At 37.7% G+C, this 17,071-nt stretch overlaps 2 protein-coding genes across 2 annotated transcripts; both read right to left on the bottom strand.

Moving 5' to 3' along the window:
• Positions 1-2,003: 2,003 nt before the first annotated feature.
• LOC132179567 (protein SIEVE ELEMENT OCCLUSION B) lies at positions 2,004-6,252 on the bottom strand. The gene is given in 7 exon segments (XM_088515231.1): positions 2,004-2,624; positions 2,751-3,188; positions 3,507-3,753; positions 4,030-4,430; positions 4,623-4,637; positions 4,639-4,713; positions 5,882-6,252. Coding segments are annotated over 7 exon segments (1,851 nt in total). The 5' UTR covers positions 6,083-6,252; the 3' UTR covers positions 2,004-2,150.
• Positions 6,253-8,207: 1,955 nt separating this feature from the next.
• On the bottom strand, positions 8,208-16,429 carry STI (AAA-type ATPase family protein). Its single transcript, XM_059590186.2, has 6 exons — positions 13,817-16,429; positions 13,410-13,629; positions 10,919-11,482; positions 9,177-9,900; positions 8,624-8,705; positions 8,208-8,531 (listed from the first exon to the last, which is right to left on the bottom strand). Exons 1-6 carry the CDS (start codon positions 15,893-15,895, stop codon positions 8,433-8,435), a joined length of 3,768 nt encoding a protein of 1,255 aa, XP_059446169.2. The 5' UTR covers positions 15,896-16,429; the 3' UTR covers positions 8,208-8,432.
• Positions 16,430-17,071: the final 642 nt, after the last annotated feature.

The raw sequence follows: 17,071 nt of genomic DNA, 5'->3' as shown, positions 1-17,071 counted from the left end.
TAAAAGTTCATAAATATGTGCTCAAATTGATATATTAGAAATATAACATGTTGACACTATATCAAAAAGACAAAAATACAAAAAAAAAAAAAAAAAAAAAAAAAAAAGGTTTAGAATTGCACTTTACGAAAAGACTAGAGAGAGTCTGAGAGAGAGCGACTTAGAGATTTTTTTTTTTTGGGTGCGGGAGAAGGGTTGCTGTGTCTAGGTAATGGGTAGGTAAAATTTTAAAAGGAATTTTTTTTTTTAATACCCACGGCACCCTCAAAAAAAAAATTAAAAAAAAATCTTTTTTAAAATCCTTGGCACCCCCAAGGGCTAATGTGGCTCCGCCACTGGTCATCGGTGATGGTTGTTTGAGAATAAAGAGTGTGGTGTGAGTGCATGGGGTGTTGTATGACGTGGGATAGGTCATCTGTGAACAATTTGTGAAGAAAGAAGTTGCAATCGGGTAGGGAGCTTCTATAGGTGGGGCCAAATTGCGGTGGTTCCTACAACATAATGTTTAATAAACATGTACATATCTACAACATTAACATGTCACACTAGCTAGCTAGGCATCTATACAATAGAAGAGAGACTGATTTAGCTTAAGTTAGTGCCTCACCAGCTAGCAACTCGAAGTATCACATTCGATGACATCTAAGCTAAATGACAACAGACAACAAACACCTGCAGCCAAAAGCAATGCCTGCACGATTGTGGGGGTCACCACATGAGTCCACAATGTCACAAAGTATAAAAGTCACTGAGTGTTTATAACTGAGCTATATTTTTATAATTTAAAGGAATCCCAAGTGTTTACAATAACGCTTATGTTCGGGTTTCTTTTTTAACGTGTTTATACAAGGAAAGGGGGAGAAGAGATTCGAATTAGTGACCTCCACTTCATGAAGTATAGTTCACAGCCAATTGAGCTACTCTTTAGGAACTTATGTTCGAATTTTTGAAAATAGAGTTTATGACATAAAATTTACTATCGATAAAATAAACTTTGGATACACGATAGTTAACGCATAAGATAAGTTAATGATTAATTTATGTTGCAATACCTAATGAAGCTAAAGGCTCTGTTTTGCAAACTGATTGGCAAATGGATACAACAACAGAAAATTGGGAAGAAAAAAAAATTGTGAATTCAGATAAAATGATATATTAGATCAAAATGAACAAATGCTCCCACAAAGAAACTCTTAAAACAAAATAAAGAAAACAAGTATTCTTGTATAATTAAGTGTATGCTAGCTTAGAAATTCCAAGAATGAAAGTACAAGACAATTTTACTTTATGGGAATCGTAAAGAACTCACCTCCAAGAGATTTGAACTTGTCGCATCATCAACCAACCCCGATCTCATGCCAATGCAGTAGCGTTAGAGTCAAGTTAGTGAACTCGGCGAAAATGGGAGAATCAAACCAATTGAAAAGAAGCTAAACACTTGGCATACTCGTACAAATTTTTTTTTTTTTTTTTTTTTTTAAATGCAATTCAACTTGTTTAACATTCAACAAAATATAATTAATTCAGCAAGATTTCACATTGACCCTATCCCATTTAGCAAAATTGGCTATAGTAAATCACCCACTTGAAAATAGTAGTTAGGTACCAGAAGAAGTGCAACTTATAACAGACAATAACAGGCCAACACAATGAAATTTATGGTTTCACATGACATGAAACAAATAGTGATTTGGGAGGCAGAGACATTGCCCACTTATTTGATGGTACTCCCATTAAGATTTACCATAAACAACCATTAAATTCAGTTTTACTGTAATATATTTTTTGCCATGAGGTAGAGAGCATGGGTTCAAGGGGGTTTCCTATTTCCTTTTCCTATTTTGTTGTGTCAAGTAGTTAAATGAAAACAACGATGTCCTTTATGCTGACTAAGCTTGAGTGGGAAGAACAACATAGTTCAAACAGTAGTAGCCGACCAGAAAATGAAAGCATATATAGTAACAAAATTGTGATCGAGATGACCTCCAATTGCAACAACATGAAACGATAACATTGGCATCACATTACCATCATCATTATTAAGATGCCCTTTACTATATATGTAGCATTACACAATCAAACTTCCCAGTATTGGTGACACTGGTTACAAACTTAGACTCGTACATCATTACTTGGTGGGAATCATTCTATTATTTAGTAAAACAATCAATGTGATAACACCTAAAGCCAATGGTGCGCCTCCTCGATTGCAGGGTATTAGTTTGAAGAAGCTTGCCATGGTACTCGTTGAAGCAAATTTCGAAGCCTCTCTCAGGCACATTCACTTTCCATTCTTCAAACGCCTCCAAGACCTTTAGAATTGTCGCCCCATTATCACTTACTACCATTGTAGACCATTTGGTCAACACAGCCCACCTACTCTCATTCTTGAAGGAAAGCAATAAATTTTGAATTTCATGGTTCCGAGAGTTGGATTCAGTCTTCTGAGTCTTGGTGTGTTTCCAAAAACGTTGTTGTTTGTAGCCATTTCCAACGCAAGACAATTCTATGGAAATATATGCTTCCTTTATGATTGGATCCTCAGCTACAACATTTACCTTCTTGGAAAATTGTTCAACCCATCTGTTGTCCTTTCCTCCACAGTGAAAAGTATACTTTTCGATCTGATTACACAAGATATATATATATATATATAACCTCAAATTTTATTTGAAGGCACATTATGAATTTTGTGTAAAATTGCGTGCATTAATGTGTATATTAATTTAGAGATGTGAAAAGGACTTTACTGTGTAAGGTCCAGGTGGTCTCATGACAACCGCACTTGGCCTTGAGTGGCCCCATTGAGTATTGAAAGGGAAGGCCTGCATCCCTTCTTGCCTAATCAAGTCGAATGCATTTTCATTTTCCACATCCCCTTCTGGGTTCATTACGACGAGAATAGGCTCATTGTTGAAGTGCCACTCTTCCTTAATGAACTTGATGCCTGCTACTGGTGAAAAGTATTGCACTATGTACCATGGCATCTTAGACCGCAACATCTCAAACTTCTTTTGCATGTCATCGGTCTACTGCTCCACAATTGGGATCCATACAATTTTGTATTGGTATTCAGTCTCTTTTATTCTGTCATAAATTGGCATCAAAATAGAGATATCATCCTTAGAGATGTCCAAGCTTGAAATGAACAATAGAATATTCTTCTTTTTCAGCATGTCAATGCTAACCTGTTTGTGCAAGACGATTGTGAAAAATCAAATCAATGGTTTGTTCATTAATCTTAATGTGCCTATTGCACATAATTCAGGTACATTCATGATGAAGGAAACATTACATGCAGACAAACTTGAAAAGGAAAAGTATTATTAGGGAGGCCCAATAATGATATATATTTTTTTCTTTTACAGTTTATTTTTATATTATTTATTTGCATATATAATTTTTAAAAGATTGTCTTTATTCAACCAAAAATTCTGCAATTTTATGTGGTGCAAAATTTCAACAGTTGTAAATAAAGTTTGTATGTTCTCGTTTTCAAAGCTAACCATTTTGTTGGTGGAACCGTCAATAAGAGATTGCATATCATCCCTGGCAAAAATCAGCCCCTTGAAAACCTCCATGATTTCATCAGGTGTTCGTAAAAGTTGTTTTAGTTTTCTTCTTGCCTTCATTTCCTCTGCAGTGAACAAGGATATTTGGTTAGTGTTGCCCGTTTTTGAGCCACTATATTGCATCTGCAATAGATTCAATGGAGCATGCTTCCTTATGATTGAAATCTGCCTTGGGGCTAACCTGTTTCAGATGGGCACATTTCTATCGATATCCCTACTAAGGAGATTTTGTGGGCCAAGGGCAATAGATCCTGTGTCTTAACCCAGAAATCAGGCAACCAAGGTCATTTGCAATAGATTAAAAGGACAACATTATCTATCAAATGGAAACCCCAAGTGGACATCTATGAATTGCCCAATTAGCAGATCCCTTGTAATTACAAGTCTTATAATTGAGATATGTCAGTGAGGATTTGAGCATATATATATATAGTACATGTTAAGGACAACAACTTACTCATCGCTAGTGAGACAACGCATCTGAGTTGTGCACGCTACAACAGTAATGATAATCCAATAGACACCCACCATGGTATAAGTAGGTAGCTTCTTCGACTCAATTAAGATGAAGTCCATGATGTCCAATGTGTCATTGATAATCTTGTTAAGTTCCCCAATCGTTTTTTCGTATTTTTGGAGGTCTAGGTTCTTTAAGGTGACATGCTTTGTGATCTCTACTGATTCGACGAGTTGGTATGACGAGTGAAGCTGGACAAGAGCTGAGAAATTCTCGTAATCCAAAGCAAAAGCCGCAAGTGTAAGTACTGCTTTAGCATTCCATGAGTAGCTTGAGAGTTTGTCAAATATTGACATCGTTGTTTTGTGTGCAATTTCCACACCTGGAGCCTTGGATGCCATCTGATATTACACATTTGATATTATGAAACAAAATTGCTAATTTGGTATTTATACAGTAAAAACGATCACATTCATCTCAATCCGAATTCATGGCACAAACATTGGGAGAAAAAAAAACAATAATAACAGAAAAATATGAGCTATTGTAAAAGATTTTCGTGGAGGTGAAAAATTGCTATTCTTTGTAATTACCTCAAAGGAAAGTTCGTTTGAGTATGCATAATAGTGGATCGAAACTGGCTCTGGACGCCTTTTCCTCCGGGTTCTCCAGGTGTTCCTGGCCCTATATATAGTAAGTCATAAGTAATCATTAGTGAAAGCAAACTCTAAAGACTACCTTGATCTCATTAATAATTAAAAGAGAAAAGTAAACATACTCTCCTTAAACTCTCGTCCCATTGTCAATATCACCCTCAAAGTATCAATTGTGTCAATAAAACCCTAAACTACCAAAACACTGTCAATGTGTTCGATCTTTTCCCTAACTTAAAATAACAATATATATCCCATTTATTTGTTCTCTCCTAGAATAAAAACGTGTTAAATTTTAGGGATAAATGTAAAATTGGTCCATGTAATTGACCTAAGTTATAAATTACTCCATGTGGTATAACAAATAATTTATAGGTCCCTATAGTTGGTGTAAATTATAAATCACTCCCAGTAATATAAAAAATAATGTATAGGTCCTTATGGTATACTAAAATAACAGTTTATTTCATAAAATTTATTTATGTTAAGTAACTTAACATAATTCGTTACTTTATCATGTCATACTGCTATAGTAAATTAACCTAATCTTTTTTATTCCCAAAATTTTACTTCGTGCATAAGCCTCCCTCATTTTCATCTTTCTCGCTGTGATTTGGGAGCATTTTGCGAGAATTTGACGGTCGCATTTTGTGAAGTGGCTAGCAAAGATAAAGACGATGGAGGGTTACGGACATGGTAAATTTTTTTTGATATAAGAGATTGGGTTAATTTAGTGTGGCCATATGACTGGAGTGAGGACTGATATGTAATCTTAGCTAATGTTGTAAAATGATATGAAAAATCTTAATTGTCATTTTTAAAAGTAAAATTAATAATAACATGTGTCACATTTTTATTGGGTATGACGTGGTAAAGTGACAGATTTTGTTATGTTATTTAATGAAAATTGATTTCAGGAAATAAACTGTTATTTTGGCATACCTTGAGGACCTATAAATTATTTTTTATATCACAATGAATGATTTGTAATTTAGGCCAACTACATCTATAAATTATTTTTTATACTTTATTGAGTGATTTATAATTTAGGCCAACCACAAAGATCAATTTTGCATTTATTCCTAAATTTTAATGCTAGACTATTATATCCCACCTTCGGGCAAGAAGATAAAAGTGAAAAAAAAAAAAAAAAAAAAAAATGTTATGCAGAATATGATAGTATAAGGCTATATGCGTACCAGCAAGGCGTTGTCAACAATACGGATTGCGCGCTTAAGAATGTTGTTGACGACAACGAAAACAGAGTGGGCATCAAAATTATGGTCAGCAGGAACATGGCCATGAGTTGCAGTTATTAGATTCAAGATCTGCTTGCCGGACATGTTTAACACGTTCAGCTCACCCTCAATGGGTTGCTGTCCGATAACTTGCACCATCATATTGCCTTGGCCCTTGTCTATTGCAAAGCGAAAGAGGTTTGGGGAAGAACAGAGAAGGTGGGTTGGGGTTTAGTTTTGGGAGATCGAGACAAGTTGGCGATTTTTCGGTGCGGGAAGTGTCAACTTGTATTAAAATTTCGGTTTAGATTAAAAAATGGGTTTAGAGTGATTAACCGCTCAAGTCAAATTAGATGGCTCATAATTTGGTATTACTCAAAACCTTTACCTCTCATTCTGCTACCATGCCCACACTAGATACTGGGATAAAGAATTTTATATATATATATATATCCGTTATTATAATATCTCTAAAGTGATTGTTCAAATCCCCATCTTCGAGAAATTCAATTTGTTCACTCAGCAATGGATGATGACACCTCCCCTCGAAGCACTCGTATGGATTATCATGTTGACCTTTGGCTCTTTGGTTGGTTATTGGATTTTGTTATATCAAGCTTTACTCTTAATACACGAAACACAAAATAAAGCAAGTGTTTTTCTAATCAAGTCTTTGAATAATCTGCAAAATAATGGCTTTTATATTTATCATTATTTCTTCTTCAATCTGCTGCGTTTATTGTTGATCCAACTTATGGTGAGATATCTGAAATGGATGGATGGAGATGGTGGGGTGCATAGAATAGAATAAAACCTCATGATCTCTAGTGTCACGGGGCAAATTTTTTGCATCAAACAAGCCACATGATGGCCCTTAGCAAAGCACCAAGCAGTGCCAAGGCAACCAACACACCAACAGAGATTAGGGAAGGGTAATCACAACACAATAGAATTTTACAGGAGCAACACCTCCCAACTTTTACACTCAACCAAACCGAATGTACAAAGACACTGACCAAGGCCCTTACAACACAATGGAACCCTTAGCCACAATATAAACTCAGCCACCAAAGCTTACAACAGGAAACCAGAATACAAATCACATGCACTCAGTGTTTTCCTCACAGCAGCTCCCTCACAAGACTCACTCACAATGCAACTTCCAGCAGCTTTGAATGAGAGCCCCAGCATCCCTCTTATAGCCATCAGGAGGAAGAGCTTTACTGCAGTGGGCTGCCACCTAACTGCAGCCCACAACATGGTGCAACATGGTCACTTCCAGCAACCAACCTGCCACCTGGACCATGCGCCATGGTTCCTTTGAATTAGCCCAATACCCTTACATAGCTTGCTGCCCCATGGCAGCCCTTGCAGGCACTCTTGCAAGCATGGTAGAACATCATACTGCCCACTGTAGCAGGCAATCTTCAGGCAAGGGGCTTGGCCAGCACCCCACACGAGCCCACTGCCACACTCAAGGTTGTTCTAGCATCCGAGCTCCACTACAAGGCAATCATTGAACCCTGACATAATAGGTTCTCTCCAGCAAGGCAAGGCAGGGGCGCCATGTGGCTGGTGTAGCAAGCCACACCATACCTAGTCAAACAGCACCATAACTTGGACAGGGCAATGCCACCACGTGGCCACTGCCTGCAGGCACTTCTCCAGCATTTCTCAAGGGCATCTTGGGCGCCATGTGGCCCTTCTCAGCAGCATACAACACCATGGTCAAACAGACAAGCATACAAACGGCCTAGGCCACGCCCAGCCCACTCACACAAGCCATCCCAGCACCCATGCGCCCCACAGCAGCTCTTGGGTCAACAGTAGCATGCCCAAGCACCTTGACAATGCATGGTGCCATGGGCCATCGCCCAACCAAACAAACCAGCGAGGTTGGAACAAACCCAGCCTTCATCTTAGCCCAAAGCATGCCTCCCTCATGCCAGGGCATGGTGGACAGCATAAATGTTTGGCAAACCCATGCAGCCACCATGACAGCCATGTCACGGCTGTGACATCTAGACTCTAGGTAGGTAGATAGATTGTTCAACCTCAAATACCAAATCTCCTCCACCCCCTCAACTTGTATGACTTTATTTATTTTTTATTTTTCAATAGATAACTTGTATGACTTTAGAATACTGGTTACAATTCTCCCCACCCTCTGTCCCATAAAAGATAATGATAAAAATAATTATACCTTCTAATCCTCGTGTATCCCACAATTACTGTCTGATCAAAACTTGAAAGAAAAAAAAAAAAAAAAAAACGGACGAAACAAGAGTAAACAATTTAACATCCACTGTCCCTTTTCCTTTATTGATCACATAGTATCAGGATGGAGCTAAGAAAATGCAGAACCCAACCACATATAACCTTTACATATCATGTTTCCTTCTCGCTCACACCCTTGAAGAATGGCTCAACTGTAGAACTAAATACAGAAAAATATGTTGTGAAAACCAACAGTATATCAGAAAATCCAAATTATGAATTCTCTCTCTCTCATTTAACTTCTAGATCTGCTCTCTGTTTTCTTTGGCCTAGTGCAATCACCAAACAATGAAAACCGTCCACCTTTGCGTGTTCGAGCTGTAGTCCCTTTAACCTGCTTACAAACAAAGTACCAACAAGTTTCTTTCAGGTTAAACAAGTTTCCCTACAGAAATAAGAAAATAAATAAATAAAGCAACAACCTACCCTTTCCCTATTATGAGGTTTGGTGTTATTCCAACAGAAAAGTCCACTACAACCTCCAGTTCCTGACCCTGATTCATATCCCCTAAAGAAACAGCAGGAATAAGTGAATGTTATACAACAGATAAATGTTGATACATGGCCACTCAGCACACACACACATACACAGTCATCTAATAAGCTCTATCCATTCAGAATTAACTTCAAGAAGCAGATACTAGAATCAGCTTGAGTCTTAGAATCATAAAGCCAAGAAGCCCAACCTTTAAATCTTCTTAGAATCTTAATGGATCAACACTTCATATGAAAACCACCTAATAATTAGATGCGTGAAAATGAAAGCTTGGACAACTTTCGAAAATAGAGTGTACGAGTTCCTGATTGATATTTTATATATCAAAATCAAAATGCATCTTATAAGGGCACAAGCTGGCGTTTCAATTTCAACATGTAATCTACAATTTTAATGCTTTCAGTCAAGAGTGAGGGAAAGAAAGTTAAGAAAGATTAATGGAAAAGATCATGCAACAAGTTGAGGAATCAAAGAAAGACTCACCGGTTATCTTTATTGGGATTTCCCACTAAACTTTTATCATGCAAAAAACTTGGGGACATGGGAAGACGATCAAGCCTTCGACCATTTTGGTCCTTCTGGAGGACACTTCCATTGTTAATCTTCAAAACTTTGAGTTCATGATTTAATTCGTCTTCCCAATGCTGAGAGGAGTACACCGTTGTGTTCATGGATTCTATCTGATCTTGACAATATATGCCATCTTGAGGCAGGACTTGATTCTTCTCCGGTTTCAAACGACTCAATGATCCAGGTGTGCCTTTTTCCGCAGTCTGCAACCAGGCAGTTTCTAGCCTTTGCTCACGAATAATGGACTCTATTCTCTGCATCGGAATCTCCTGCCTTCTCCCTCTCATTCCACTGGTTTGAACATTGCCATCAGCCATCAAGTCCGATGAACAAGAGGTAGATCGATAGGTTTCATCAAGCAATGGAGAACAATTAGAAAAACCATTTATTGTGTTTTTGTGAACTGCCTGCTTTTCCCTATCAATTGCTATAGCTGTTTCCGCCTTCTTCAGACCTTCTGGTAACTCAACCAGCTTCACACCATTTATAGAAGCCTCACTATCTGGTAAAAGGATAGTTCTAACCTCTACACTACATCTCAGAACCATTTCCATTGCATTTGTGATACTGCTCAAAAACCTTTCGGCTCTAGATTTAATTTCTGCATCTCCAAATGCAATAAAAGCAACAAGAAAACCTGCACGTAAAACCATATAAGAAAGGACAAAAGGGGGGACAGTCTCCCATCATAAAGGCTATTTAGCACTTCAACTATTAAAGCAAATTGATTCAACTAAATGCTTCCACTTGTTGAGAAACCAACCCAAATCATAGTCCTGAAATTACTCGGATCAGTTGAAAACTAACCAGTGTGTGTGTGTGTGTATCAAAGGCCACTTATCAAAAAATATATATCAAAGGCCAGATAATTTTGAAAGGAAAAAAAAAGGGAGGGATCTTGGGGTTTGGGGTAAAGTGTACATCAATGATTGAGCAGTATAGCCACTATAAGCTAAACAGTAGCAAATAGAACTTTATCCCAGGAGGTAAGAAGACTTGCATGAGTTAAATCCAATGGGAAGGATCTTTCTAATCAATTTGACTAAAATGAAAATAGAAATTGAAACAAACTCATAAGATGATACTGAGTCATTTCCTTCAAATCATCATCGTTTCTGGCTTCACAATTTCATACAATGAATGCAGCATATAAAGGTTGAAAGTTTGTTTCCATTTCCATAATGAATGATACAACATAATTGTCACAGCAAAACTATTGATTAATTTACATCAGTGTCCAAATCCGCTATAACAAATTACACTCACCACAACTGCAAGATCCCATATTCATTCATAGCAAACTTCAGAAGACAAATCATTCAGTAGCTATATGAAACTTTCTCTGGCAGGTAAGAAAAGAGTAACACAATTCACACCTAATTCGGAATGAGAATCCACCATTACATCATCCAGAATTGAAAAAATATATATCAGTTGTAAATTATTATTATTTTTGTAAGTTCAGTTGTAAATTATTAGTTATTCAATAATACATTGACACCATAGCTGAAATTTTTACTATTACTTCCCCAATTCTCATCAAGACCACCAGCACATTGCTTGCAATTATGATAAAGTTGAGCATATTTTTAAATCATTTTTTACTACAATTTTACAAACAAAAGATAAATGAATGTAAAAAGCTATGAGTTTACCTTTAACTTCAGAGATAGACACAAGCTTTCCATGAGCATCCAGCAGCTGCCTCAGTGTCATTGAATGGCACCTCTCAATACAATGTGCCCACACATCGTCCAACTTTTCTGAGTTTATGCATTTAAACATCATATTTCCAACCATAACATCATCACATGAGGCTGCCAAGGCACCACCATCAACTGACTGGCTATGTGAGTGCTTGGAATTGGAACTGAAAACATCAACCCGTGACAGTAGTTCCCCTAAATGGTTGGGATTGGCACTTATTGCTTTGCGCAAGGAAGCAGGAGAAGTTGGTTTTCGAGGCATATATTGAGCATCTGGCTTCTGCCTGCAAGCAGCAACTTCTCTTGAAGCACAAGATGGGTCGTCCTCAGTCGTCTTACAGCTCTGCCTCCGGCTGCTGCCAGATTGAGTAAAGTCTGGAGAAGGCATTGAACCTAGCTGTAATAGAGTCGCTGTGAACCATGTTGAGCGTTCACTTGAAACCCTTAGCTGTTTCTCAGCCTCTGAAAGAAGCCTCAAAGCATGCTTTAATCTCTCCAATTCTGCTTCAGTCACTGAAGCGTGAAACCCAGCCCAAATATTAAAATCATAATATTTTCAATTTCTTAAAAAGATAATTTTATAGTGACAGACACAAGAGGCAGCAACATATGAAGCACCAATTTTTTATTTAGGGTGAATTTCAGTAGATACATTTTATCACCAATTTTTTTTTTAGGGGGGGGTGGGAGGTGATCAGTAGATATCATTTTATCACCATCTCTTGGGTAACTCATAATGGTAAACATTCGTCCAGGTATTCCACAACAGGCCAACGGCATATAGGGATGTGTATCTTGATGATAACGGTGAATTTCAAGCTAGAAGATATCGGTGCAAGATAATTACTAAAATAAATTGATAATTAGCTAACATAACCAAAAAAAAAAAAAAAAATTATCAAGAAAATAAGAAAAGAAATTAGATGGCATAGGTTGTCTGTAAAAAAATCAAAGAGTATGACTAAAAATAGTCAGAACGTATCAAGAACAATCAAAATATAAACTTTAACAAGTGAATTTCAAGCTGCCAAGCAATTACATAAGAAACTAGGAAATTATGGGCTCAATTGCATAAACTATCTGATGTAAACTGGCTAGGTTGATAATCCGCTTAAATAATAGCCCAAGTTCTAATGGTTTAGGTAGCCAGTTGAAACAGTGGAGAATAAAACCAGCCATGACCTACCACAGGATCTGGGCAGCCTATGATAATCTAACAGGTCAACAGATAAGATGCATTGATTTCCACCACATCGATGAAAGTGTCTAGGAGCAAGGTACTTTCCAACTATATCAAGTTCTTTTTAAGTTTTATACAGGGTGCAAGCAAACACCTAAATGAAAAAAAAGAAATAATGTCTGGAGAACCAAAGCCCTCTTAGATTTTTCAGATACTAAAGAACAGAACATATGAGCCAAAAGGAATAAAACACGTGTTGGTCACTAGAACCACCGAAGTGTGTATTCATCAAAAAAGAACCAATGAAGTGTGTTGCTTTAGGGTCCTATCAAGTCAGTAAAAGGCCAAAAGGCAAGCAGATCACATGTTTTATAGAACAGCCCCTATCCATTAGGCACAGAGCCACTTGATTATAAGACTTCAACGCACCAAAACACATAATTTGAGTTAATAATATGTATACTATGTTTATAACTTGTTGCCTGCTTCACTTGTGCAACAGCCTTCTTGGCACCTGAAGCCTTGGATGACACAAGGACCTATTGCTTTGAGGTTGTCTCTTGGCTTTGACACCCGGGGAGGGGATCAAATTTTTTTTTACTCATTCCATATTTTTCTCTAGAATGTGATCAAGTTAAGGTCTGGCCACATGATGCAATGATTGAAACAACAACCAAATGGCCCAGCCCCTTGAATTGTATGGATTCTTTTGACCTGAAAGGTGTTGATGATGATAAAGATTTTTACCGTGAATAGACATATTAACTTATGACTAGGTATAGAAAGATGGCTAAGGGCAGAATAGCAGAAGAGGATTCTATGGCTAACTCCAGCAGATAAGAGGCTTTGAGAATACAGTTGAGTTTCAGCCAATAAATTTGGGACCAACGTAATAGAACTTTGGACAATTACTTTAGAATCATTCATATAAAGTCTAACTACTGATTTTAATGTCAGAGGATCTGCTTTTTGTTTCAATAGGTTTCTACATGGTTACTGTCCTAATTATTTGAGGTAATAGGGCAGGTTAATCTACCAACAATATTTGATCTGTCAATGTTCTTTTTTCCATTGTGCTTTACAGTACGCCATTAAATTTACGTTTTCAAACATTTGCTTAAAATAAAGGCATTTTTAATCAATAACCTAAGTTTGATGGTATCCATTTGTTTAAGCTATTGTTTCCTTATCACTACCAAAACTCAAGATGAAGAATGAAATGCTGTATCAGCATCAATCGCGATGGGGAATAATACTCACAACTTCGTCCACCAAGGAAGGAATCACCACATTTGGCATCAACTATGTTGTAAGTGCCAGCAATGATATCCATAATGAGACTGGCCAGTTGAGACATCAAAACCAATGGATCAACCCCCGAGTCCATCAACTCTCTGGCTCTTTTCACTGTTTCTGCAGTGTCCGACGACATTGCTAACTCCAAAAGTTCCAGTAATTTTTCATCTGAAACAACTCCCACCTATAGAAGATACACTGAATCAATAGGTTTGAATCATTCAATTACAGAATTTTATAAAACAAAAGTACTCCCCTAACTAAAATTTGCTAACACATACTAATTTGATCCTTTCCCGATCATAAAATTGAAGTATAAAAAACCTAATTCAAGCAGACCACGTCAAGGAAGTATTGGCTAGCAAACTTACAAGTTCATTTACAAGAGATGTAGTAATTCTTTTCCCCAGTAAACTCAACTGTTCTAGCATAGTTTCTGCATCTCGAAGTGAACCATCTGCATTCAAAGCAATCAGGTCTAATGCATCCGATTCAACATCCAGGTTTTCATTAGCAGAAATATTCCGCAACCTGGCTATGATATCATTGTCTTTGATTTTGTTAAAAAGGTACTTCTGGCACCGTGATTGTATGGTACGGGGCACATTGTCAAGATCTGTTGTGACTAAGATGAACACAACTCGCTGTGGTGGTTCTTCAAGAAATTTGAGAAATGCCAGCCATGTCTTAGAGGGTAACAAATGACACTCATCAATAACAAAAACCTTGTATCGTGAGAAGGTTGAAAAGGACCCCGCCGATAGTTTCTTCAGTAGATACCTAACTCTATCGATTCCTTTCTTATTGCTTCCATCAACTTCCAATAGATCCCTACTCTTTCCAGAGACGAAATCGGTACATTCCCTGCAGTATCCACATGGCTTGGTTTCATCAGGAGCCAGACAATTCAAGGCAGAAGCAAAAATTCTGGCTGTTGATGTTTTTCCAGTCCCACGGGGACCTTGGAAAAGATAAACAGGGGCAATCCGACCCCTTATAACGGCATTTATAAGCGACTGGACCACAATATTCTGCCCAATCAATTCACCAAAGAACATTGGTTTATACTTCTGGCTAAAACTCGTGATATTGTCCGGCGTGCCTTCCTCTTCCACTTCCCCATTAAGAGCTACAATCTCTAATCCTTCTTGACTCCTACAGCTGGATGACCACCTCCTTCCATCCAATCTACTCAAAGCCTCCAAATCAAGCTCGCCAAAGTTAGTTGAGAGTTCATCATCACTCCTCCCAGTTCCTATAGATGAGCCTCCTCTACCATCGCCAAGCAATGGGAGAATGCCTTGAGCACTTCTTGAAGCAATACTCAGCTTGTTGGAACCTGCTGATGATCGGCGTTGTCGAGGATACATAGCTTGACTTCCACACAAGATAATGCTCCCTTTCCTCCTTATAGTATCCGATAGCGAAGGAGAGTAACAACCCCTACAGACACCACGATGTTTTGGTGTCCTCTTTGACCAATAACATGGAATCCCACATCCCTGGCGACCCGGCAAATCCAAATGATCATCCACCTCATCATCCCCATCATTGATTGAAGTTGTAGTGCCATCCCAAGACCCAACAGTACTTGGGTCTCGATTGCGATACATATTATAAGAACTAGTTGACAATGCAGGTGTACTATACGAATAAGAAGAATCCTCTCTTAGACTACTTTTTCTCAAAAAATTAGCCGACGAGTGAGACCAATTCTTCTTATGCTTAAGTTTCAAAAGCAATGGAGATGCCCCCGAAATTTGCCTAAACTCCTCGGAATTACTATACTCTTCAGTATCATCAGATTGCTCGACCGAGTCATCCCGGCTTAATGCCATAGAAGGATGACCCTGGAGCAACCGTTTCGAATTAACTAAGTTCCTACCAACAATAGCATGTTTATGCTGATATTTTGATAAAACATCCAAATGGGCATTAGATTTCTTACTCTTCTTCTTCTTCTTCTTCTTCTTCTTCTTCTTAATATTGGCCGATGACACAGGATTTGCATCCCTACATCTGAATATGGAAGAACGGCTATCGCTCTTTGAATCCCCACCATTACGCGCATCGCTCAGGCTATCATCAACACTCCCCCCGAGAACTGAAGAAGAAGAAGATCCATCATCACCATCATCATCATCATCCTCATTCTTGGCCTTTGCTGCGCTCTTCTCGCTTGAGGATTTTTGGCTCTTCCAATTGTACAGGAACACCCTCTTCTCCTTCTCCTTCCCATTGTTATTTTGGAACTGATCAGACTGTAACAAGTTCTTCCAAGTTGAAGCAGCAGCAGCAGCAGCTGGTGCTACAGATCTTGAGGAATTGAGAGGAGATTTCCAAGAGGAGCTTGTACCTGGATCGCGTAAAACCCGCGCCGCTTTTCGGATTTGAGTGAGCTCCTTCTTCAAGTGGAGCTTGCTTGGATCACCACCCCTCGTTTCTGACATTTCTATTCAGAAAACACTACTGGGGTCGGGTTTTGGTGCTAATCAAAGTACAAGCCTTAAAAATATCTCCTTTTTCAGAACCAAAACCTCAGAAACCGCAAAACCCAGAAAGTATGAGCCCCATTTTATTCCAACCTCCCTTTTCTTCTTCACAAAAACCCAAAAGGTTTTGTTTTGGGACTGGTTTTGGAGTGTAACGAAGTTGAAGCAAATAAAAATACCATCTTTCAGATGCAAAACCCCACAAACCACAAAACCCTGAAAGAATGAGACCCCATTTTACACCAATACTTCATTTTTCTTCCACTTTTGATTGATCAAACATGCACATTGATATAAATACACATATATACAGACTAAACATGTATAATAGGAAGAAATAGTCTTGAGGGAATGGGCAGATCTGATCCGAGTGACAGATTATTATTATTATTATTAGTATAATAATAAGAGTGGAAGAAGAGAGGACGACTCTATGAAATGAAATGGCAGTGCTTCTCCTTTGACTCTTTCTTTTTTTTCTTTTTTCTTTTTTTCTTTTTTTTTCTTCTTTTTTTGTGTGTATAGTAGGGTTTTCTTTCTCTTTTAGTTGGCGCCCGCGCCCCTGATGAAATCTTGAATCAGTGACTGTGTGTGTTGTATAAAAAATAAATTTTGAATGATCATCGAGAAAGATGAAAAAAGGAAAACTCTGTCCAAACGCGGTGACTCCGGGATTCTGCTTCTATCATGTCCTTTGTTTTTGCTTTTTCCCTTTTTATTGCTCATTCATTCGTTTACATTCTTTCTATTGTCTCTTCTCATCTTGTCTTCCTTTTACATTCTAATCCCCATTTGACCTATTACTTACCTTTTTATTCTTTTTAAAAAATTGGCTCCCTTTGTTATAATTTTTTTTCTCTTTTATATCACATCGGAATTTTTTTTTTTTTTTAAACCAAACCCAAAAAATACAATTAAATACATTAACAAATAGAGCTATTATTGTCCCAAGAGATAGTTCAATCGATTGCAAATGACGTCTCATAAAGCGAATGTCAGTAGTTCGAATCCATTCTCCCCATTCCCCATTCTGTGGACATCTCAAAAGAAAAAAAAAAAAAAAATAGAGCCATTATTTTTCAATGTTTAGTACAAACAAAAAAATATTGTTAGCAAAAACTGATCTCCAATTCA

The sequence above is a fragment of the Corylus avellana genome, chromosome 4 (assembly GCF_965113065.1).
Source record: "Corylus avellana chromosome 4, dhCorAvel1.hap1.2, whole genome shotgun sequence".
NCBI classification, from domain to species: Eukaryota; Viridiplantae; Streptophyta; class Magnoliopsida; order Fagales; family Betulaceae; genus Corylus; species Corylus avellana.
The sequence above is the reverse complement of the archived record's forward strand: the minus strand, read 5'-3'. Positions and strand labels throughout refer to the sequence as shown.

Excerpts from the sequence above, each read along its gene's own strand:
- STI (XM_059590186.2), bottom strand. The coding sequence starts at position 15,895 with ATGTCAGAAACGAGGGGTGGTGATCCAAGCAAGCTCCACTTGAAGAAG. Across the intron at positions 8,706-9,176 it reads AATCCCAATAAAGATAACCG|GGGATATGAATCAGGGTCAG; the intron begins GTGAGTCTTTCT and ends CTGTTTCTTTAG. Across the intron at positions 8,532-8,623 it reads AACCTCATAATAGGGAAAGG|GTTAAAGGGACTACAGCTCG; the intron begins GTAGGTTGTTGC and ends GTTTGTAAGCAG.